This window comes from Rhinolophus sinicus, linkage group LG05 (assembly GCF_036562045.2).
Source record: "Rhinolophus sinicus isolate RSC01 linkage group LG05, ASM3656204v1, whole genome shotgun sequence".
In the NCBI taxonomy this organism is placed as follows: Eukaryota; Metazoa; Chordata; class Mammalia; order Chiroptera; family Rhinolophidae; genus Rhinolophus; species Rhinolophus sinicus.
In genome coordinates this window covers 82,131,869-82,155,635 of record NC_133755.1, presented here as the reverse complement: position 1 = coordinate 82,155,635, position 23,767 = coordinate 82,131,869, and the positions used below count along the sequence as shown (strand labels likewise).

At 42.0% G+C, this 23,767-nt stretch overlaps 1 protein-coding gene across 3 annotated transcripts in view; it reads left to right on the top strand.

The window, feature by feature from the left end:
* The window catches only part of ILRUN (inflammation and lipid regulator with UBA-like and NBR1-like domains), an 82,711-nt gene that overhangs the window by 21,578 nt on the left and 37,366 nt on the right, over positions 1-23,767 (top strand). For 2 of the 3 annotated variants that reach the window (XM_074332828.1, XM_074332830.1), the window contains exons 2-3: positions 11,728-11,882; positions 17,463-17,660. In XM_074332828.1, the coding sequence (XP_074188929.1) occupies positions 11,728-11,882; positions 17,463-17,660 (353 nt within the window). The remainder of the gene's footprint in view (positions 1-11,727; positions 11,883-17,462; positions 17,661-23,767) is intronic. The other variant, XM_074332829.1, reaches the window with a different exon arrangement.

Here is a 23,767-nt window from a genome sequence, read left to right as displayed (position 1 = left end):
TTTGTGATGGATTATTTTACTTATATAATGTCCTCAAGGTTCAGCCATGTTTTAGCGTGACAGATTTTCCCTTTTTTAAAAAAGATTTTAATTAAAATATAGCTAACATAAAATATTATATTAGTTTCAGGTATACACCATAGTTATTCACCATTTATATACCTAAAGTGATCACCATGATAAGTCCAGCAACCATATGACACTGTACCACGCTGTCACAATCTTATTGACTACATTTCTCATGCTGTACATTACATCCCCATGACAGATTTGTTTTACACCTGGAAGTTTGAACCTCTTATTCCCTTCTCACCTATCCCCCCTTTTTTAAATTTTTCAATTGCAGCTGACCTTCAATATTATATTAATTTCAGGTGTACAGTATAGTGGTGAGACATATGTATAATTTAAGAAGTGATCCCCCCAACTAGTCTAGTACCCACCTGTCACTATACATAGTTATTACCATGTTATTGACTATATTGCCTGTGCTTTGCTTTACATCCCCATGACTATTTTGTAACTACCAGGTTGTACTTCTTAATCCCTTCACCTTTTCATCCTGCCCCCAAAGCCCCTCCCATCAATCGCCCCAATAAATGTAGTACCCATCTGACACTATACAGTTATTACAATATTATTGACTGTGTTCCTTATACTATACACTGTCTCCCCAAGACTACAGTGTAACAATCAATTTGTACTTCTTAATCCTTTTTTCACCCATTCCCAACCCCCCTCCCGTCTAGCAACCGAGACTTTCCTTTTTAAGACTGAGTAATATTCCATCGTACGTGTACACTGCATTTTGTTTATCCCTTTGTCTATTGATGGACATTTGAGTTGCTTCCACCTGCGGGATATTGTGACTAACGCTGCTATGACCATGGATGTGTAAATATCTCTGAGACTGCTTTCTATTCTTTCGTAGATGCAGCTGAACAACATGGGTTTGAACTATGCGGGTTCACTTATATATATGTTGATTTTTTTCAATAAATATACAGTTGGCCACCTGTATCCCCAGGTTTCACATCTGGGGATTCAACTGCCCGGGGATTGAAAATAGTATTTAAGCTCCCTGGTTGGGAGTCTGTATGGGGAGGGCCAATTTCAGTTATAAGCTTCTTTTCAACCACTCGGGAGTTGGTGATCCCTGCTCCCTGCGTTGTTCAAGAGTCAGCTGCATACCCAAAAATGGGATTGCCGGGTCTGAGTTAAATTTTAATTTGCCTCTTATAATAGCCATATATAGACTTTATCCCTGGAACACACTCTACAATTTTGAATTAACTTGGGCCTATTGTGTTGCAGCCAACTCATTTCAGAGTAGCTTATGCTAAAGGTGGTAGTGGGAGGATGGAGGGAGTATTTTAAGGATTGCTGTTTCAAGAACCCACGGACAGGAACAGCTGGAACCGAGGACTCGAAATACTTCAGGTTTCTGTCTCTGTATGTTGTATCCAGGTGTGTGCAGTGCTTGTCTGTCTCTGCTGAGAAAACCATGACTCTGGAAAGTTCCCAAATGTGTAGTTTGTAGCCCAGATATCATAGTGTCTCTGTGAGAAAAACTTTCTCAGTTCCAGTTTCAAATTCCTGGGTGCCTGTACCCCCACATCAACTCTGGGATGATCTTACTGTGTACTCAGGAGTCCCACGTGGCAGTGGGGCGTTGCCTAAACAGTAACAAGCACACAAGCTCTCGTTCTCCTCCCCAGGGGGAGGTGACCCCTCGTCAGGTCCAGCTGTCATCCTGTGACTTCCTCCTGCAGGTTACCCAGCCGCCAGCTGAAGGTCTCTGGGTCATAGCTGTGCTTTCCCTAGTTGGGTTTTGAGTGGTCCAGATACAGGTTTGCATGATCCTGCAGTCTGTGGGCTAAAACGATACATTTTTTGTTCTTTCCCCTGACCTCCGTCATATAGTCTCAATATACAGTTGTGAGAGGAAAAATCAGATAAAAAGGAAAAATACTGTATTTTGGTCACTAGTTGATTCCATTTGACAAATATTTATTACTCACCTCTGTGTGCCAGGCACTGTTCTCAGCCCCAGGGGTATAAGCAGAAAGAATACAGAGTATTTCCTCTCTTTTCCACAGGGCAGGAGCAGTCAGGTACAACAGCAAGTCTCATGGGCACCCTGTAACTCAGTTCACTGGCAGAGGACTGAAGGCCTTGGCCTGGTTTTGCCCAGAAAGATGCCCCACGTCTGATCTTCCTCAGGACGGCACCGGAGGGAGCACAGCGAGACTAGGGCAGGGCGGCAGGTTGTTCCCTTACGAAGGCCGCGCTGCCTTAGCTTCCCCTTCCGATCTGAGGCCACTTTTTGGATCTAGGGTTTGACGGGTATAATAATTAGAGGCTTCTGGTGACAGAACTCTTTTAAAACATTAGTTCACTACTCATCCATTTAATAATGGGGCATGCCCTTTGATAAATCACCAATCCCAGTAATATTATAATTAGACATTTTAGTCTCTAAGATTGCTAAAGAGAACAGCTAGGACCGTGTTAGGGTCCTTAGCTCTGCTTGTCTTTCTGGCTTAAAGGTCTTTGCCTCAGGGCATGGATGGAAAATTCTGGATTTAGAGCTTTCCCAAATCTATGGAATGTCACCCCTCTATTTCCCTCCTCCCCAGCTATGTTTCTGTCAGATGTACTTTATAAGGGAGGAGATGGCAGTTTGGGGGACGACTGTGAGAAGTGTTTTAAGGGGCTGCCTACATTGTATTCATCGGGGTCTCAAAGTTTCTTAGTGGCTCTAGAGAATTTAGTTGCTGAAATTCCACCAAGTATCTAATTATCTGATCGTTAGACGTTTCAGGTCTCTGGCTTTAGGCAGAAAGGGCCTTGCTTAATCAAGTTATATTCTTGATTTGTGTGTCCTGTCTCCTCTGTGGGAGGCCAGATTGGATTGGATTGTGTTTTGCAGAACCTCGCTGAAGTTAGCAGTCTCTGTGGGCAGTTTCCTTTTATTGCCCAGAGCTCCTAAAGCTCCATCTAGCTTTGGAGAGCGAGCATATGGAGTGTAAGCAACTGCTTTGCTACACCAAGCGCTGCCCGCTTCCCAGCCTGAGATGGGGAGGCCTCGTTTCTTCTTACCTCTCGCTGACTTTGATCCACATGCTGGGTTGTTACTTGTAGTCCTTCAGCCTTGTAGCAGTTAGGACTTTATTGGAGGTGGTGAGCAGAACCGCGTCATAATCTTGCCTGAGTACAAATGAGAATTAATAATGAGGATGCTGGGATATCTTAGAACCTAAATTAGAGATTCATTTTGGTTTCAGAAACAACCAGAACCAAGGACTTAAATGTTGTCAGGCTTCTCTTTTTCTGGCTGTTTTTGTTTGTGTTGTTTTTCTCTCTGAAGACTGCTTTTCTTTGCCTTTCAGTGCAGTAGACAAAATCTGGCACTGAAAGCCCCAGCTCCTCAGGGAGAGATTGACAGCTCTCAGCCCCAATCCTAACATTCTCGGGGAAGGATTCACATTGACTTAACTGGATCCGTTCATTCCTGGACTAATCAGTGGGGGCTTGGATCAGAGTCCTGTATTAATGTGGACGTTCCCTAAGTTACGTCTTATTTTATATCTGCTTTCCTGGGAACAAGGAGGGCAGTGGCCAGAGAAGGGGTCTGTAACTCATACATCTGTGTACCTCTGCGTATTCTCTCCCTCTGTCTGAAATGCCCTTTTACTCCCTTTCTCTAGGTGGTTAACCAGTCCGTTGAGGTACAGTTGTTACCTGGTCGGTGAAGCTTTCCTGAGTTCCTAAATTTGAGTTAGGTGTTGCTGCTTCTGTGCTTTCATTGTCCTTGGTTATGTTTCTTGTCTCACTTTTACCACGTTGAGTTGCGACTGTTTGTTCCCAAATCTTTCTTAATAGACTTGTGTTCCTTGGTAGCAAAGACTTTTTCTTCTTTATTTTCTACATTTCCAATACTTAGAGTCATGAATGAGTGAAAACATACAGAAAAGAAATATAAAAGAAGCACATGTTATGTATACTTCTTGATTGACAGGAAAATACTTTTTTTGTGCTTTTAATTTAGTTTGGCTGATTCTTAGATGAGTGTTGTCGGTTCCTTCAGTCCTAGTAACTGTTTGGTGGGAGAAGGAAATGCAGTATCCTGTAGGGTGAGCCGAGCCACCAGCATGCTATGCCTGAGTCACGTGAGGTGCCACTCACAGCTGGGCTTGTTCTCCCGCGCGGTGTCCCCGTCTGAGCTTTGCCATGTGTTGCACTTGTCATGTAAGTGTCACTAAGGACTAGGGTCATAGAAAGGGCAGGATCCTACCCATACCCAAGAGTTTGTCTAACTTTTTTTTCTTAAAAATGTTTGAACCTTTTTCAACACATGGTGCTGGGACAACTGGAAAACCACAGGAAAAGAATACCTTTCTCCTTACACAAAAATTCACTGAAAATGGATCAGTGACCTAAATATAAAAGCTAAAACATGAAACTATTAGGAAAAACATAGAGGTAAATCGATTCTTGGATTGGGCAATCAATTCTTAGATTTGACATCAAAAGCACAAGCAACAAAAGAAAAACTAGATAATCAACAAAATGGAAAACTTTTACATCAAAGGATATTATCAAGAAAGTGAAAAGACAGTCTTCATAATGGGAGAAAATATTTGTAAGTCATATCTGATAAGAGTCTAGTATTTGGAATATATAAAGGAAGACAAACAACACAGTCAAACAATAAAGAATTTGAACAGACATTTCTTCAAAGAGGATATACAAATGGCCAGCAAATGTGTGAAAAGATGTTTAAGATCATTGTTCATTAAGGAAATGCAAATCAAAACCACAGTTCAACATTATTTCATACCCACCTAGGAGGCTATAATGGAAAAGAAAAAAGAAAAGTATTGGTGAGGGTGTGGAGAAATAGGAACAGTTGTACATTGTTGGTGGAAATGTAAAATGGTTCAGCTATACTATGGAAAACAGTTTAGTGGTTCTTCAAAAAGTTGAACAGAATTACCATATGCCCCAGCAGTCCTCCTCCTGGGTCTCTCTAGCCAAAGAAGTGAACACGTGCCCACAAGACACATGCAGATGAGTGTTTGCAGCAGCATTACTCATAATCGTCAAAAGGTAGGAGCGCCCAGGTGCCCATTAACAGATGAGTGGGTAAACAAAACCTGACATGTACATACGATGGAGTATTACTCAGCCGTGAAAGGGATGAAATGCTGGTACATGCTATACCATTTGGGAGAAGTCTAGAAAACATTATGCTAAGTGAAAGAAGCCAGACACAGGAGGTGGCGAGTTGTATGATTCCTTTTATATAAATTTTGCAGAATAGGCAAATTCATAGAGAAAGCAGGTTAATCGTTGCCAGGGGGTGGGGGAGAGGAATGAGAAATGAATACTTAAAGGGCGTGGGGTGTTCTTAATAAGTGTGAGGTGATTAAAAGGTTTTGAAACTAGAGAGAGGTGGTATTTGCACAATGTGAATGCACTCACTGCCACTGAGTTATATATATATATATATATATATACTTGAAAGTAATTGTATGGTATGTGTATTTCACACATTTTTTTTAAAGGAAAAATAGTTTGATCCTGACATGTTAGCCAAAGCACTTAGAAACTGAACTCCTACAATGTCAACGTCGAATTGCTGTATTCTCTCTCAGATCCTGCTTTTAAAAAAAATAAGCCGATTTTATTATCTCATGACAAGAATACCCCAGTGTAAGATGGTTCTGGCGTTGCCTAATTTCGTGGTTCATTATATCATCAGACACAGTGATTATTTCCCTCTTTCTGAGCTGTCATCCTTGGTATGTCAGCCTCCTGAGGTCCCAGTAGGTCCTTTCTTGTTCCCAAAATGGTTATAGTAATTCCGCACTGAAGTTGTTTGATATTCTCCAGTGGCAGAAAGGATACCTTCTCTTTCTTCTGTCTCTTTCTTTTCCACTTATTTTTTTATTACAAAAATTTTCAAACCTGTAGAGGATTTTAAAGAATTGTAGAGTGTATACTGTTATCTTTGCCACCGAGGTTCAGCACTGGTTAACATTTTTGGCTTGATTTTTTTTCTGTATATAAAATTTTTTGAGTCATTTGAAGGTTGTAAACATCATGACCCTTCACCCTTAAATATTTCAGCATGCTTCTCCTAAAAATAAGGATACCGTCTTACATAACCACATACTGAAATACTAAGTTACAAAATATTTTTTTTAGGTTTTTTTTTTAAATTGGTTTCAGGTGTACAAAACAACATAATGATTAGACATTTACACCCCCCACTAAGTGATAACCCCCCCCAAGTCTAGTGTAATGTAAAATATAAGTACCCCTCTGGCATCGTATGTAACTGTTACTATGTCATTGTCTATATTCCTTGTGCTGCATTTTACATCCCGTGACCATATGTGTATTTAACTGTAGTTGACTTTCCATATTATTCTATATCAGCTTCAGGTGTACAGCACAAAAAATTCTTTACTAATAAAAAATATCCGTATTCAAATTTCCCAGTTGTCCCTAAATATATCTTTTATAACCTTTTTTTTTAATTAAGCGGAATCCAATCAAGGACCTATATTGCATTTGGTTGTTACATCTGTTTAAAACAATGCCATCACCATGCCTTCTTCATGGTAGAATGCTTGTTTTTTACTTTTTTCCTTGGAAAAAGTATAACTGCTGATGATAGTAAGGACCAATTCTAAAAAGTAATAAAATTAGTGGGTTAATAAATAGCCAGGAAGGGAAGAGAGAAGAAATAATCTTGGACTTGCTAGTTCTCTAAGAAGTGGGTAAACGCTGGTGTGAACTTTGTTGCTCCTCCTAATGAAATTTTCCACAAGTTCTTTCATTTTTCTTGCTGTCTTCACATATTAACTAGTACCATTTATGAGTTAATTTTTACGTCCGGAAATACTGAGAGCCTTCTGTAGCCCAATTCCTATTCCCTACCTGCAGTCGTCTTTCTGTTTGAGTGAAATTCTCAGTTTTTCCCAGGTCTTAAAGTTTAAGATAGTCACACGGACATATTTTATGGCCCTTTGTTTTGGTCTTCCCTGTCAGATTACAGTTGAGTTGATGTTGGAAAGCCCTCGTAAGAACCACCATCTGGTTTGCGGACCCTTTTTCTAGTCTGGTTTTTAGTCATTCAGAGACATTCAGGCCTGCCTGACTCCTGGTGGCTTGTGGCGTGGGTAGCAGTACCCCTGGCACGCCACAGGGGAGGGGAGGGGACGCTCGCGGCTTGGGATAAGGGTTCCCAGAAGCCCAGAGATGCTGCTGTCCGTGCTTCGCTGCGTCTGTTCTCGTTCTGATTTCCCATCTTCATTTGTGTCCAAATGAGATGGGTGGTTTTCTTTCTCTCATAAATAATTTGGATCCTTTTGAATTTCTTATTTGGTCAGAGAATAGAAAGCGAAGGTATCTCATTTTATTTCCCTGAGAATCTGAGCTAATACTCAGACTTCTGGCATTCCCTCTTTAATTCTGATTTCCTGATCTTCTGAACTGTTTTCTACCCCCATGTTTTTGGGTGCTCTTCCTGACTGTGTGTTCAGGACATAGACGATTTTTCTTTATAAGACCAGTAATCTGTTTTATGTATGTGTATACATAGTACAAAAATAAATGTTTTGTGTTTGTGAATATATACAAGGTTAGGAAATTGACCACCTTCAAGAATTCAGCTTAATGAGGTTACAAGTAATTTGTTTATGGAATTCATGATGGTAATTAATATGTTCTTAAGAAAATCTGATGTTCGGAGTGTTATTAGATAATTGGAAAATTCTGGATAAGTTAAAAGTTTTTCGCTTTTGAAAGATATGGCTCTAAATTCCATCACTGATTCTAAATAATAATAAGTTGCAATAATAATCAATTCTAATAGACAAGGGCAAGCTACTCAATTATCTATAAAATGAAGGTTGAACAGTATTGCTTCTAAATGACAAAATTGCCTCTCAGCACCCCCCGATTCTTCCACCCTGAATTAGGTTAAGCTGATACTGCGGTTGAAACTGCAGTGCGCGCCAAGCCCGTTTTGCACCGAGTAGGAAAAGTTGCTTTGGCCTGACAGCGCCGGTGTGAGAGGCAGGTGGCATGTCTGGCTTTGCTGCCGCCGGCTGGACTGGCCGCTGTAGACAGGCCTTCCCTGTCCTGCTGTCTGTTTTATCCCTAGTCCCAGGGTGAGTGCCTAGCACATGGATAAGTGCTCATTAATTAAATGTTTGTTGAATAATGACTGACAACGTAGGGCATTTATACACATTGCCTAATGCGGTCTTCAAAGCCAACCCTATGATGCCAACCGTGTAATATGAAATATAAGCCAACCTTATAATGTAAAAAACCCAGTGTGCAGATGAGTAAACTGACACAGATAAACGCTCAGCAGCTAGAGGTAGGAGCTGCCTTTAAACAAAGCCATTTCAAATGTTACCATTTGCACCAATTTCAAGTGGATAGTTCTGTGGCATTAAGTATATTCACAGTGTTGTGCAGCCATCGCCACCATCCATCTTAGCCTGTGCCTTTCCCCCGCTGTTACACTGCCTCCCTTTGTTCTTCAGGCTGCTTTTAACCATCTGAAATCAGATGAAAAACTGTTACTGAGTGAAAACACAGAAGGAACCTGGAAGTTTAAACTTTCAGGCCGGGCTGAATAGTGAGTGAGTCAGTGTTCTCCTTTTCCCATCTCCTCAGCCAGCTCTATTTCATGTAGAATTTCTTGCTGGCTAATAATAGCTGAGTATGTTGTTTTGAACCGGAATGCGTGCTATCATGTCTCCGTGTTCTCACACTGAGTTGGAGCTGTGTGGTCTCTTCTTGCTGTTTCCTGACCCAGTGAGGCAGTGATCTAAGTGGTCCGCGCGCGGAGGAGCTGTGTACCCGCTGATGGGGTTAGAGCACCGCGGGGCCAACGTCTGCTCTCGGCCTTGTATTTGGGGAATGAATTTGCTTTGTCATCCTCCGCTCCTGCTTCCTGCCTGGAGTCCAGTTCACTGCTTTCAGTTTCACTTTGGGCTTTAAAAATATTTCTTAATCTTTCTCTGGCTGAATTACCTGTATAATTATAGGTCCAAATAAGCAGATTTGTTGGTGTGGCTATGGGATGAGATGGGATGTGTGAAAGATTTGAGGAAGGGACTGATCTGCCTTAGGATAGCTGGACTTTTCCACTTGTTAGTGTTCCTACTGCAGTGGTCTCAGTCCTGTCTGATACCAGGCAGAGCCAAGTGGTGAAATATGACACAGGCCGAGGATGAGAATTGGCAATTGTCCTGGGCGCACAAATAGTTTCTTCCCTCCCAAGCATATTTTACAGCCAAGTGAACAGAAAACAATTCAGCAGGCTACTTACTGGAGACCTGCAGCGGAAAAATGATCTTTATAAAAAGTTGGACATGTGGCTTTTATAAAAGGTTTTCAGAAGAACAAAATGCAAGCTAGACGTATTTTTCTGTCCCCCATTTTATCCCTGATCCCTAAGTATAAAGCTGATTCTAGATGTACTCCTAAGCCTGTTTGTGGGAGGGGGGGGCGGGGCTTCCCAAGTCTGATGAGTCACGTATTCGTCCCCTCAGATGCCAGCCAGACAAGGAAGTTGCTGGGAAGACTAAAATCCAAGCCTTCCTATTGAATGTCAAGCAAATGGGCACAGTTTGGCCCCTGGCCCAGCTCTGCTCCATGTAAGTTTTATCTAGCACACGGGGCAGGCAGGCAGGCAGCTGCTGCTGGTGTAATTCCAGTCATTACTGACTAATATCACAGGCCACCATTGCTGAGCGTGACCTGAGGTAGCTGCTCTAAATATAGCCAGCCTTTCTGGCAGCTGCAAACACCTGGAGGAGCAGGCGTGCCCCCAGCAGAAAAGATATTTGCTGTTAACAGCATGTCTGTTGAACAGTTGTGTACTGTCAGAGCTTATCTCATGCCATGTTTATGCATGAAAAACAATCCACTGGGTCCTTTGGCTTATGGTGGGGTTATGTTTACAAAAATGCACTTGGTGTTGTGTGTTGTGGGGACTGGGATGATGGCACTAGTGTCGGTAAGACCATAGGGAAAGCAGTGAATGTAATTACCAACAGTGTCTTTGCTCTCTAATGCACACAGCATACTTAACCCCTTCTGGCCTTCGGTTTCTGGCAGTGGTGAAACAAGCTGTCAGTCATGTGATTCTGTTCAATTACAGACTCTGGTTTGTGTGCTTGGTAGTTCCTTCTGACATAAGGAGGTTGATGAGTAATTAAAAAGAACACCAACATTACAAAATGGTGCTTCCAGAAAAGAAACTGCTGTCTTGAAAGGAGAAAACCCTTTTAAGACCTCATTGAGATCTTATTTTTTACCTATCAAATGGACAAAAATCCGAAACGTTGGAGAAACACTGTTGATGAGCAGGAGGGGAACTAGACCCTCTCGTACATTCTTGCTGGAAGCATTCATTAAGTATACAACTTTTATTGAGGAAGTTTAGATGCATTAAAACCACAAGTATATTCCCTGTGACCCAGCAGTATTACAGGAATTTATCCTATGGATGCATTCCAGTGTGTACATAAGCTTATTTATGGAAGAATTAAAGCTTGCAAACAAACTCCCAAGTGGACTGCTCATATAAATCATGTATATAATGGATACAGCTGTAAAAAACAATGAGGATACTCATTATATACTAACATAGAAATATCTTCATGGGGGTCTGGCTGGGTGGCTCAGGTGTTTGGAGCGCTGTGCTCCTAACGCCAAGGTCTCTGGTTCGATTCCCACATGGGCCATTGAGCTGTGCCCTCTACAGCTAAGATTGTGAACAATGGTTCTCCCTGGAGCTGGGCTGCCACGGGCTGCTGCGGGTGCGGCTGGTGGCCAGCGTGAGTGGCTGGCAACCATCATGAGTGGCCGGCAGCTGGTGAGAGCTGCCCCAGCCGGGAGGAGCGCAAGGCTCATAACACCAGCATGGGCCAGGGAGCTGTGTCCTGCACAACTAGACTGAGAAACAACGGCTTGAACTGGAGTGGGGTGGTGGGTAGTGGGTGGTGGGTGGGGGGTGGACAGAAGAAGGGGGAAAAAAGAAAAGAAATATCTTCATGGTATTTATTGTTGAGGGGATAATGCAAAGGACAGTGTAACATACTACCAACTGTGTAAAAAGGACGAAATAAGAATATGATTTGCTTGTACGTGCATAAGGAAGTTCTGGAAGGATATTTAAGAAAGTCATATGAGTGATTCTGGGTGTGTGTGTGTGTGTGTGTGTGTGTGTGTGTGTGTTTGTAGGAAAGGAAATAAGACGGGTATTTTCACTGTATGAAATTTCTTGAACCATGTGCACGTATTGCTTTTTCAAAAAATTAAATAATTAGAATGTTTTTAAAAATGGGACTTCTTTGCATTTTAGTCACAGTTGCAGAGGAGCTCTCTTTTAATTGACTTCCTTACCCAAACTTGTGGGTAAGAGGGAAACGTGCTGTCTCGTAGCTGATGGCGATAACGTTGTTACTTGCTGTGTGGGTGCCTTGGGAAGAAAGTGGTGCACAAGTTTGTGGGTCCTGGTGTTTTTCCTGTCGTTCCTCAGCCAGAATCAGTGGCTCTGAAGATTTACATACCAGGAGCCTTAGGTTCTATAACAAACCCTAAGAAACTGGCTTTTTCTTTTTGATTGGCAATGAAGATGATATGCTCTGGACACGACTGAAGTCTTTCACCGTTTCTCTTTATTTGTAGGAACCTACAAGCAGCAATTGGCGCCTATTATGACTTTGAGAGCCCAAACATCAGTGTACCCTCCATGTCCTTTGTTGAAGATGTCACCATAGGAGAAGGGGAGTCGATACCTCCTGATACTCAGTTTATAAAAACGTGGCGGATCCAGAATTCTGGTAAATATATAATGGGCAATTTCCCTTCTCCAGTTTTTTTTTTTCTTGGTAGTTAAAAGAAATACATGTTTTAGTTTAAGTTACGTGATTGTGTAACTCTGAGATTTTTCTTATACATGGTGTAGCATTTCTTGTACTGGTATAATGACCAAACATCGATGAAATATGCCTGCCCTACACCAGGAAGAGGAATTTAGGTCTTGATGGCATCTGAACACAATCCTTTGGTACAAGGAAGTAGGCCTGCGTGTGGTGGTGGTGGTGGTGCTTTCTCCACCAGTGCAGGTCTCCATCGTTTTCATTCCGCTCTGATTAATCTTCTGGTTATTTGCAGCAGGCTAGAGGCGGTGCAGCCATGACCAGAACAAGGTAGTTAGAAAGAGCTGTGAGCACCTGCTCTTTAGAAAGCTCATTTCTTTACAACTACAGGATGATTCTGTCTGAAATTTCATTAAGATATCTGAGACATTGATATCACTGTGAAAAAATAGGGTAACAAGTGTGGGGATTTGCTCAGAATGTGAAAGATGGCAAGATTGAGAAATTGTGTGTTTTTTTAAAGCATTGTTTTGGTATACTGCTGACTTGAAGAAAAACTGAAAATAAGTTAAGCGTAATTCTTTGAAAATAGTATCTGAATATGTGTCTGGTAACTGTTAATTATTACCTTTTAATTGTTAAATTCTTTTCTAATGACTTTAAATTTGAGTGGGCTTAGTATTCCGTGTCTCATCCAATAACCATTTACGCTGGCTGGGTGGGGATGCTTCAAATCCTTATTATTAATGAGAGCTTAAAGGAATCCTGAGAGATGGAAAACTAGGCAAAAGGATACTTAGCTAAAAATTTGTGGCTGTGGGGAAACCCTGTCTAGCAAGGTAATCTGATGTGAGGTGATACAAAACTCGGGGGGCTCAAGTAAACCCATAAAAGTGACCTTTTGTTGACTGTTTACTTTTCAGTTCTTTATACTTCTTTTATGATGGGGAAAGACTGGCTAAGCCAGACTTTTATATAATAACTAATGTACCAAATGGTTTTTTTTGGCTTCTTGAGAAGTAACTCTCCCTTGGATGAGTTCAGTGTCACTGCTCAGACGCCCGTAATGTGGATTGACTGGGGCTGTAGATGCGTGGGGACATCTGTGTCCTGGTCCAGTTCTCATTGGCTTCTTTCCCCTTTTAGTTATAACAGTGTGGGGCATTGTTAGTTTCAGAGGCACATGGTAAGACGGGAAAATAGCCATATTTTCTGTGTTTTTTTGAAATTCTTACTTGTTCAAAGTTGGATTATCTTTACTTTGCCTAATTTCTTTCTTACCTTTCTTAATGTTGCCTGCTTTAAAAAACATGAAAACAATCTCTTTAGTTTAGCTTCTGCTCATCGTGTTTCTCCTCCATATTCCAAAAACCTGCTGTTACTGATAAAAAATGCTTTTGAAATTTATACATGAATTTTTTTAAAGGAGTGGTTTGTTTAGAAAGAATGAGATATTCAAAAGTTTTATTTACTTTTCTAAAGTTAGTCTAAGACCTTGTTTACTTACAGTGAAAACACTGAAAATGATCTGGCCTCTCGCATGAAATCTTTGTAGTGTTTTTAAATATTGAAGGTTGCTAGAGTAATACTGAAATACTTTAAATGTGGTCTTGTTGCAGAATAACCATTTTACGTTTCAGAAGACCTCTTAATGTATCTACTCATTCACTAGACAGTTACTTGGATTCCTAGGGGGTTGGAAGGCTGGATAGAAAATGGCTAGAGTGTAAAATCAGAACCTCAAAGAGCCTGCCTTTCACCTTGACTTGGAGAAAAATCTGTTGGTGGGCCTGGCTGCTCTTTCCTCCTGTTTTTGCACAGTGACTTCAGTTTCAGTCCGCCTCCGGGTCTGCCCCCTTCCTTCCTGTGAAGGCATTCTTGTTCCTCAACACGTCTTGAAAAGTTGGGCAACAATTGCTAGAGATTTTACCTTTCAAGATTCTTTGAACAAATAGTAGTTTGTTTTTTTTATTCTTCTGGAATTTGTTCAACCAGTCATAAAATAATTTTGTATCCATAATCCAAATGTTTTCCATGTGATTAAGGAGACACTGGCTCCCTGTAACTAAGTAACAGGTGTGTCATTAAGGAGAGAGGGACAGCAGCACATACACGGGTTCCTTGGCGTCATACTCATCTGGCCTGAGTTCTTTCTGGAAATACAGTCGCAGCTCAGAAGTAGCGCAGCCTCCGCCATTCTCCTCTGGCTCTCTTACTCCCATTCATAATCTCCCCCAAGAGAGAAGTGCTCACTGGGAGAGTTTCGGAGCTAATTTTCCTGATAACCTGTGTGCTGTCATGGTTCAGGTATGCCAGGTATTCACGTATACAGCAGAGGAGAGGGTAGGAACTGCACGTAGCTGTCTCAACAGCTTCCCCGGAGAAGATAAATGGCACACAGTGTTTGAAATTAAACTCCTAATGCTGTTTAAATCCTTAGATTTAGACCACAGAAAAACCAAAGTGAGACATTTAATGACATAGCTGCAGAATCCCAGGATTCAAACTTTTGTCACTAAGTGTTAGAAGCTTGGGAAACTTGAACAGGAAACCTTACACTGGAGTTTAAAGTGCAAATATGAAACGGGCCCTCTAAAGATGAAAGTAGAAAATATTCTTCACCAACACTTACAGCTTCTTACTTGCTGCAGCCACGCTCTGTTGTCCAAGTGTAGTGACAGTTAAGCTGAGCACGTAATGATAACTCGGGCGTTTCTCTGCCTTTGGTGAAGGGCTTGCGAGCGTCATGTGAGGGAGTGGCGTTTGTGAATTACATAGAAATGGGTATCAAACAAGAGTTGGGAGAAGAACTTGAGAAGGAACAACTATTCCTCCATTTTTCTTTTGGTTCCTTAAAATACTTAATTTTCTACCTTTCTCTTCAGTGTAATTATAGAGAAGATACTTCTGCTTCATTTACTCAACATTGTATTATGTTCTAGTCACTTTATCAGCTACAGGGAGAAAATGGTGACAGAAATCAATGAAGGTCCCTGTTTTTGTATAGCTTAATTTGAAATGCAGTCTCCAAACTTACAGGAATTAAAACAATAAGGGTTAAAAACCTCTTCGCTGAAGTTTTTCTTCTGCATTGCTCTATGGTGTTCCTTACTGTCGCCAAACTGTTTTTATAATTACATACCTGGACTATAGGTGGATTTTCTGGAACTGATGGAATTTTATTTTACTTTTGCCATACTCTCTGCCATCTCAAAATTGCCATATGATGGGGATTTTTGTTTTTACTTTTTATTTTTTAAATAAAATTATATTCCATAACTGGAGACGCCTTAATCACACACATGCTTGTAACATTTAACTTGGAATATCATAAAACACAGATTAATCTTTCTTTTCTTCTAGATATATTTATCTCCCATTAAGCCAGTTTGTACCTGAGACTTTATTTGAAGCCTGTTTTATTATACTTGTCAGATCCTGATTTCAGGTATACTTTGCCAGGTGATCCAAACAGCTAGCTCACCTGTATTTCTTTTCCCTCGGTATAAAGAATCAGTATCTTTGACTCTTTCAGAGTTACGTGACCTAACAGTTGGGGCTATAAGAACTGTATGTCAGTGAATTATTGAAACTCTCAGAAGGCAAATGATGGTTCTTTATGTCATAGCAAATTAATACTTTGGGGTTGATGGTGGCTAGCTCTTCCAATGTTTTATTTCGAGAGGTGCTCTAAGTACCACGTTAATAGGGTATCTAGCGTACGAAAAGGCTCAGGACTGCATCATTTAACAGCAATCACTTAACGTGTTGCCAGCTAACTGGGTCTCCTTACAACATAGCCATGGAGGCTCCCTCTGTGCCTGCCTGGAGGATCCGACCATCTCAGCTGCTTATGGTGATTTGCTCAGCACAGCAAGTGTTTCACACACCCACACAATCTTGGTGTTCCTTAGTTAGAGGTTCAAAACCAGCCATGTTCTTGACTTTTTATATAAACAGACATTGTCTTGTTACAGATGTGTGTGTATGTTTTGTAGAATAATTGTGAATTCAGCCCTATAACAGTAGTTTAATTTTCCTCTTGGATTTTGGCCTTTAAAGAGACTTGACGTTTTCCGAGATGCTTCATGTCAGATGCTACTACTCTTGACATAAGATATGCTTTTGCTAGGCCATAGGCCTCAGAAATGAGAAACAATTTGCATGTATTGCCAGTGTGTCATCCACAATTTTTCCACCAGCAGCGGTTGCTCTCTGTAGTGTTAACTTAGGAGGACACTTTGCTGGCAGGTTTTATTTTTTGACTTTTTTAAAAGAGAGTATGACAAAACACAGTGGCCACTGCTTCCTTTGCTACCCCTTAAAATCCAAGAGCCACAGAGGGTGCTGTTCGTTACGGGGCTGAGATCTCTCTCAGCAGTCGCGCGCTGGTGGTTTTTCTCTCTGGTTCTCTTTTCAATAGTAAGCCATCATGTGTATCAGAACCAGCCTGGCACTTCTAGAACAAGGTCCTGAGGCATCGTGGAGTACTGTTAGGAGGTAAACTTGAAGCATGCTGTGTCCTGAGAGTCCTGCCATGTCTGGTGATTTTTTTTTTTATAATGAATGTGTATGTCCCCCACAAAGACACAGAGAGGTTTCTGTCTATAGTACAGGGTGTATTATTAGAGAGACTTCGCAGGGAAGATCACATGTGGTTACTGTGTGGCTGCCTGTGCCCCACCAGAGCAAGTCAGTGTAGAGAGTTCTCATTTTGCATTCGTTTACATGAAAATAGGTACACAGGAGCGGGTACCAGATTAGATCATTGCCACTTCCAAAGGAGGAAAGACACTCCTGTCAAGGCCACTGCTTTGGATTGATGTTCCTGTCCTTTCTACAAGCACTTGCGGCCAGTGTCATCACCTCTGAGATGGGGGAGCTCACCACACTGTTCATATTTTCCCTACTACTGCTTGAACCTGAAAATGAAACTTCCACGTGACTCCTCCGTCTTGTATTTGCGGGTCTCTTGAGCCTCGGTCTTCATGGTTAAGGAGTCCAGAAGAAAAGTCATATATCAGGGGAAAGGCAGTTTTAAAATGAAAACAGTGTCATAGACATTACTCCTTATGTATTTCATCCTCTTGCCTAGGTGGAAAATCGGGGACAGTCAGACATATTTTTACTGCGAATGTTAGCCTAACAAGTTAACATGGAAACGGGCGCGTTACCTTTTAGCAGAGAGAGCAGCCCTCCAAAGGTGTGGCCTGTGCTGATTTTCATGGCCCTTCTCTGGCATCCTCCTGAGGTTCTCCAGACTGAATGTGATGTGCGGCTGCCCCTGGGCCCCCTGAAACCCCTCTTTCTGAGGAGCTGCCCTGCTTTTGCCATGTGTGCCTTGTCTTAGACTTGGTCAGAGGTTGTGTCCTCTGATAATTCCCTCTGATCATTCTGTGATGTTACATAGCTGAGGGGTATGTGGGTAGCATGACAGGTGAGAGAGACCAAGAAACAGGCCTCTGCTGTGCCTTTGTACTGAGCTGCACCCAGCGTGGGACCTCTGATTGCCTAACACTTTTTTCTTTTGCTTGAACTCAGGGGCAGAGGCCTGGCCTCCAGGGGTTTGTCTTAAATATGTCGGGGGAGACCAATTTGGACATGTGAACATGGTGATGGTGAGATCGCTAGAGCCCCAAGAGACTGCAGATGTCAGCGTCCAGATGTGCAGCCCCAGCAGAGCAGGCATGTACCAGGGACAATGGCGGATGTGCACAGCGACGGGACTCTACTACGGAGGTGAGTGTGTCCTCGTGCAGCCCCAGGCAAGGGACTGAGGTGACTTCTCACGACGCTTGCGCCTGTGCGCGCCTCAACCGGTCAGTCACACACAGGGCGTGGCCTCCTCCAGTCGCTCCACGCAGGGGAACGACCTGAGGTAATGGCGGTCTCGTTGGTTCAGTCTGGGGCTCTCCCTTTTGCACTAGGCTTTTAGTTACAGGTTAGTGATGTGTGTGAGATAGAGCTTGCATTCCCAGCAATGCGCTAGTAATGTTGCTGTTTTGATTACACAGTCTAGTAGGTGCTGTAAAAATACTGAAGGCTCTTTGTTCACGGAGTTCCCTAGACACAAGTCATATGAAAAAACAATGCACAAAATGTGCACACATCTCTCTACCCGTGGACTTGTCACGCTGCTAATGCCTCTCACACCTTCTCTTTATTGCCAAACTTCCTGGACAAAGTGATCTAGACTCCCCGTCTCTTCTTCCTGTTTTCCATTTGGTCTTCAACCCAGTGTCTTTTACCCGCTGCAGTGAAATGTTTTTCAGTGACTGCCCAGTTTCCAGATCCAGCGGTCTTCCTGCTTACTGACGCTCTCTCACTTGGCACATCTGCAAATGTTTTTTGAAATGTGTACCTTCCTAAACTCATACAGCTCTCTTGTTTCTCCTCCTCCTCCGGAGGTGCTTCCTCTCTCTGTCCATCTCATCTCTGTCTTGGGATTACTAGATTCTGAGCTGGGCTCTGTGCATGCTCTGTGACCTCATCCACCCACATGGCTTCCGCTGTCACCAGTACAGCATCACGGCGAGGGTCAGAGTCATGTCTGTGGCTGCAAACTCTCCCGAGCACCCACCTGTGTTTTAACTGCTTAGCTAGCACACCTGCGTACTGAATTGTCACAGCACCCCGGCGAAGCGTGCCGTCTCCTCATTCGTACCCGGAAGCTGGTCTCCGGAAGTCCTCCCGTTCTGTTCTTACTGCCTTTAAGCACAGGTCAGCCCCTCTTGGTTTCACTGGACCCCACGTCCTGGCAAATGATTCTTGCCTTCAGGGGGCTCTTACCCTGGCTCATGGCCAGTGGGACCTTTGCAGTTATTTGAAGGGTCCCTGGAATTAATGTTCTCATATGTTTTTGTAGACAGTAGAAACTTTAAATATTTTTATGGCCTCAGAAATTTTCCATGTTCGAAAACGAGTCTCATGGTGACTCCATTCTTTGCCTAAAACCCTTGTGCCTCCTGTAATGAAACCAAACTCCTCGGCACGGGGCCAAGCCCCTCACGCCTGGCCTGGCGCCCTGTTCACTCCCTTCAGGCATCTCCGTTCTCCCCTGTAGCCGTCCCCCCAGATGCCACTTGCTTCCATATCGCCGCGCCCTTGTTCACTCGTTCCCGGTACCTGAAATACCTTTTCCCTTCTTCACAGTACATCCTGCTCGTCCTCCACCGCGAGGTCACCCTTTCCTCTTCCCACCCACCCCAAGGGAACCCAGCCCTCCCTTTTTCGTTAAATTACGCGCATGCTTGTCGTTACACTTAACACACTGGACTTCACGTGTTTGTTTACTCGTCCTTTTCTCCTGCCTGACTGTCAGCTGAGAAACAAACGAACGTGTACTCAGGTATCAGAATGCAGGGAGATGATTTGTGTCTTCCTTTCTGGACTCTGTTTACAGGCCACCTCTCCTAAGCAGCTTCTTACCCGCATGGTTGAAAGGAGTTTCTCCCAGTGCTGAGCTGCCATTGCATTATCTCTTTGCCTCTCTTAGGCGCTTTCCCTCTTACTACCCAGTTAGTTTGACGAACGTCTCATCCCACCTTTAAAACTTAAGGTGCAATACCTGTGTCATTTATCTTCGTAATGCTTCAAAAAGCTGAGCCCAGTGCAAAGTGGAGAGTGGCTACTCCGTAGATTTTTTAAATGAATGTCGGCATTTTCAAGGGAAGAGGAAGAAAACATACATGACTTTTTAAAACATTCCTTTGATGCAAAGATAACAGCTTCTTTTTTTTCTTTTTTTTGTTAACAGCTTCTTAGTGTTGTCTAGTGTTGTCTAGTGTTTGAGAGCTCAAGTATTGTTTTGTGTGTGTGTATTTTTAGTGTTAAGTTAAAAATAATTATCAGTATGCAGGACATGGAATTTATACTTGTAACATCCCTCTCAAATTCTAGAAGTAGGTAGAGTGTAAATATACTAGCGTGGAGACAGTGAAGTATTTAAAGCCTTTCTTGGTCATGCAGTCTGTGAGTTTCTAGGACTTTGTGAAATCTAAAACCTTTAAGGGATTTTAATAATTTATCTGATTCCATGATTTCAAGCTTTTTTCTTGAGCCCTTTCCGTGATAAAAGCGTATATGCATACTCCCTCCAAAAAAGGGGGAAAATAAAAATGAGACTGATTTGTTGAATTGCAAGCCTTCTTGTCGTGAGTTTCCCTGCTGCTTTGAAGATGCCCTCCAGGGCCCTGTGGGGTATAGTTTGCAAACCCTTCGTCTGCTCTGTTAGAGAATTTAATTGCATTTTCCAAACCCACCGTGTTTCATTGAGTCCAGATCACTGCTGATTGTGCAGCACATCCTGACAGTGACATGTTCAGTGACTGGCAGATGGTGCGTGTAATATTCATAAAACCGCACCTACGAACGTGCGAGAAAAGTAAACGGCCATGTTAACCACGATCAGCTCTGCTTGGTTTCTCTTGCTCACTCTTCGCTCCTTAGTTCAGTGTATGGAGGGCGGTGGGAAGAATTTGGAAGGTGGCATCAGGCTGCTTGGGCATGATTTCTGTGCCTCATCGCTCTGTCCTAACAACAAAGCTTGTTTTTTGCTGTTTTGTTTTGTTTTGTTTTGTTTTTGGTGGCGTGGTCTCTTCTATAGTCTTTAGATGGTCTTCTCTAGAAAGAACCCATTCTTATTTTTATAGTAACACTTATATTTCTTACGTTTCTAAGGAATTTTTGCTATATTTAATAATTTACAAAGTGGGTTCTCTTTCCCCATTTCAGGGTGGTTGTGCTCGCAGTCTCTCCCCAGGGATGCTGTTGGCATGTTGTGTGGATAGTTTCTTCATGATGTGGGCTTGTGTATAGGACCCCTGACCCTCTCTCACTAGGTACCTGTGCCTTCCCGTGTTCTTCCCCCACCGCACTCGTGTCTCCCTCCCTTGGCTGAGTAGCACTAAGTGTCTGATTCTTAACAGATACTGTTTCAAGTGCAAACATTTTATTTTATCTTTTTATGAACTTTTGCTTCTTAGATGAAAGCAATCTGTTATCTAGTACCTACTGTATGTCAGGCATTGTGTTGGGCTTTTTGCATATAAATTACCATATGAAGGAAATATTAGGTACATTTTATGGATGAGGAAACTGAAGACCTGATTTGTCTAAGGCTCAGTGATAGTTATAAATTGTAATTTATAGTTACAAGTCAACAAAAGTAGTTTTATGATCTTTGTCATTAATTTGGCCCTCTGCTCTATGGGGTTCACAAGGAAACTTGGGCTCCAGGGTGTTGATACTTGTGAGAATTTAGGGAGGGAGTCCTCTCTCCGTTTCCAGAGTGAGGGGGAATGAGGGCGGCGGCTCAGGCAGTTGGGTAAGTATCAGTGCTCCCCCACGGGGTTCGTGCCTGCGAGGAGATACACAGTTCCTGGAGGACGTGGGCTCTTGGGAAGGAGTAAGAGCATGAGTGGCTGTCCCCATTTTAGCCTTGGTACCAACAGTGACATGACTCCCCTCTTCCTAGTATAGTGCCCTCTTCCAGAATTCTATAGGAGGGGTGTGACCGCTGCTTCTCCAGTTTACAGTGTCATCCCTGTGCAGCAGTGCAGGGCTGTTCCATCTCATTCTTCTCCAGGAATTTCACTGACCATGTTATAAAAGAAACTGGTTTCATAAAGGCTTCCTCCAGGCTCCACACAGGTGTCTTCCAGTGAGATGCTGTTCTGCTTGGCATTTTTGCCAGTTCTCTTGCCCTTTTACCTATTGATGCCACCTTTAGAACGTCTCTCTTTTCTGTTGGACTGAAAAAGGCTGCTTCATTTACTTCCAGAAGATACTCCATGAGATGCTCTCTGTTTCAATTCTGATCTCTAGAATTCTTCATTATCAGAAATACCTATGAGTGCTCCTTGAAAACAACAGACTTCTTTTTTGATAAAAGAAGTGCTCGCCTAAGCTGATTGTGACTTACATGGGGGATATTTTTAGAAGAAACACTTCAAACGTAAATGAGATCTGAAATCCTAAGTATCTTTATGTTACAAGGCCTGTATTGTTTCTAAGGCGATGGGCTAGTTCCGCTTCAGAGAAGGAAGCCTGTCGTTGGCTGTACTGCCACCAGGGGGTGGTGATTGTTTGTTTGGTGGTCTGGTCCGAGTCCGGGCAATGTGCGCTGGTTGTACTGCTGAGATTAACCTCCAGAATGCAGATATGTGGGCTCTGAACCTCTGTGCATCATAGACAGTCAAGAAAAAAGATGAAACAGTGACACATCTATAAAGCGTAGTAAATAAACTATTTGCATGTCCAGGTATGAAGCAGCAAATGTTTTAACTATTTGAAATTCAACTGCAAGTAGTTTTAATGTGTACTGTTAGTGCTAACACTGTTTGTTTTATAAATAGTTGTATTATTTTTCAGTAGACCAGATACACATAAGGATTTGGTAGAAGGGCAGTAGTTTGAAAGCAGCATCTGTTTTTCTTATGGTAACCACAGCTCTTCTGTTAACAGAAACTTCTTTGATCTGGAATGTTAGGTTCCAAGGATTCTGAATTTGGGGATTGACAGTTCCTTAAACATTTTTTAAACAAAACACAATTCTTTATTAAAATATTAATATGCTTATTGTTAAAGGGAAAATAAAGTGTTGTAAAACTACTGACCATTTTAAAGATTAAATACTTACATATGATGTTTACGTATATGTTGAAATTGCTTCAGATGAGAAATTCTTAAGGTTTTACTGAGTTGTCGTGTGATGGGAATTTTTAGTAAATGCCATTGTGTACATTTGTCACTGAATCAGGCCAGAGTATATCTCTTATAATAAGGAAGCAAGCATAATTGCTTTCCTCTCAAATCACAGTGAATACCTAATTTATCAGTGTGTGCTGTAAAACTACTGAAAAATGCGTGATTTTTTTAACACAATGATTAGTGTCTAAAATAATCAATGAATAGGGCTTTTAAGCTTTATCTGATAACTGAGTTTTTCTGATGCAGTTTGTATTCCTTAATGACTGCTCAGAATGTGGCAGTTGCTTTATTTTTAGAAACCTCCCATTAGTCTTGTAGTTAAAAGTGAAAATCATTGAAGAGGATATCTTCTTACTGAAAAGCAAATTGCATTCTGTTCCTGTAATGATGCTTTGACACTAGTCACGTCATACTCTAATGGGTTTTTCCTTGGAATGGCAGAGATTTTTATCACTTAGAAATTAGTTCATTCTATAATCTTTATTGTGAAAAAATACCCTTTTTAAAAAGCTTTCTTTATTTTTCTCCCTTTATCTTTAAAAAGCTTACGCTTTCCTTTCTTTACAAAGAGAGTGTCAGTGTTGGACCTTTGGCTGCAGGAAGCAGCGCTGTGAGCCTGTCCCACCTCTGCACGTTGCTTTGTGGTGATGGGTGTCCGTCCAGCTTCCGCAGAGGATTTTTAAGAGTTTTGCTTGTGCTTTGTTTTGAGATGGTCTTGAAAGCAGTTGAAAATCTAGAGTGGGTTAGGCTTTGGCTTAGAAGCCACTTCAGAGTCATTTTTCTTAGAGTATTTTCTAACTTCCATTGAAACTTGGACGGTTTATCTTTTATATTTAGAAATCAGAAGTGTTTAAGAAAGCAGCTTCTATTTCTGACCTAAGTCTTATTTGAGGACTTTACAAAAAATGTTTAATAATATATTTTATTTAGCTCAGTAGAGCCAAAATATTATCACTGCAAAATATTATCATGTGGCTCTCGCTGCATTTCAAGTGCTCAGTGGGGACAGGTGGCTAGTGGCTGCCCTGTTGGGCGACAAACTCGAGCATCTTGTACCTTTTTTTTTTTTTTCTATAGCAAATTGTATAGTATTGGTGGTGGTCTTCTAAAGAATTTGCCAGTGAAACCGTTTGGGC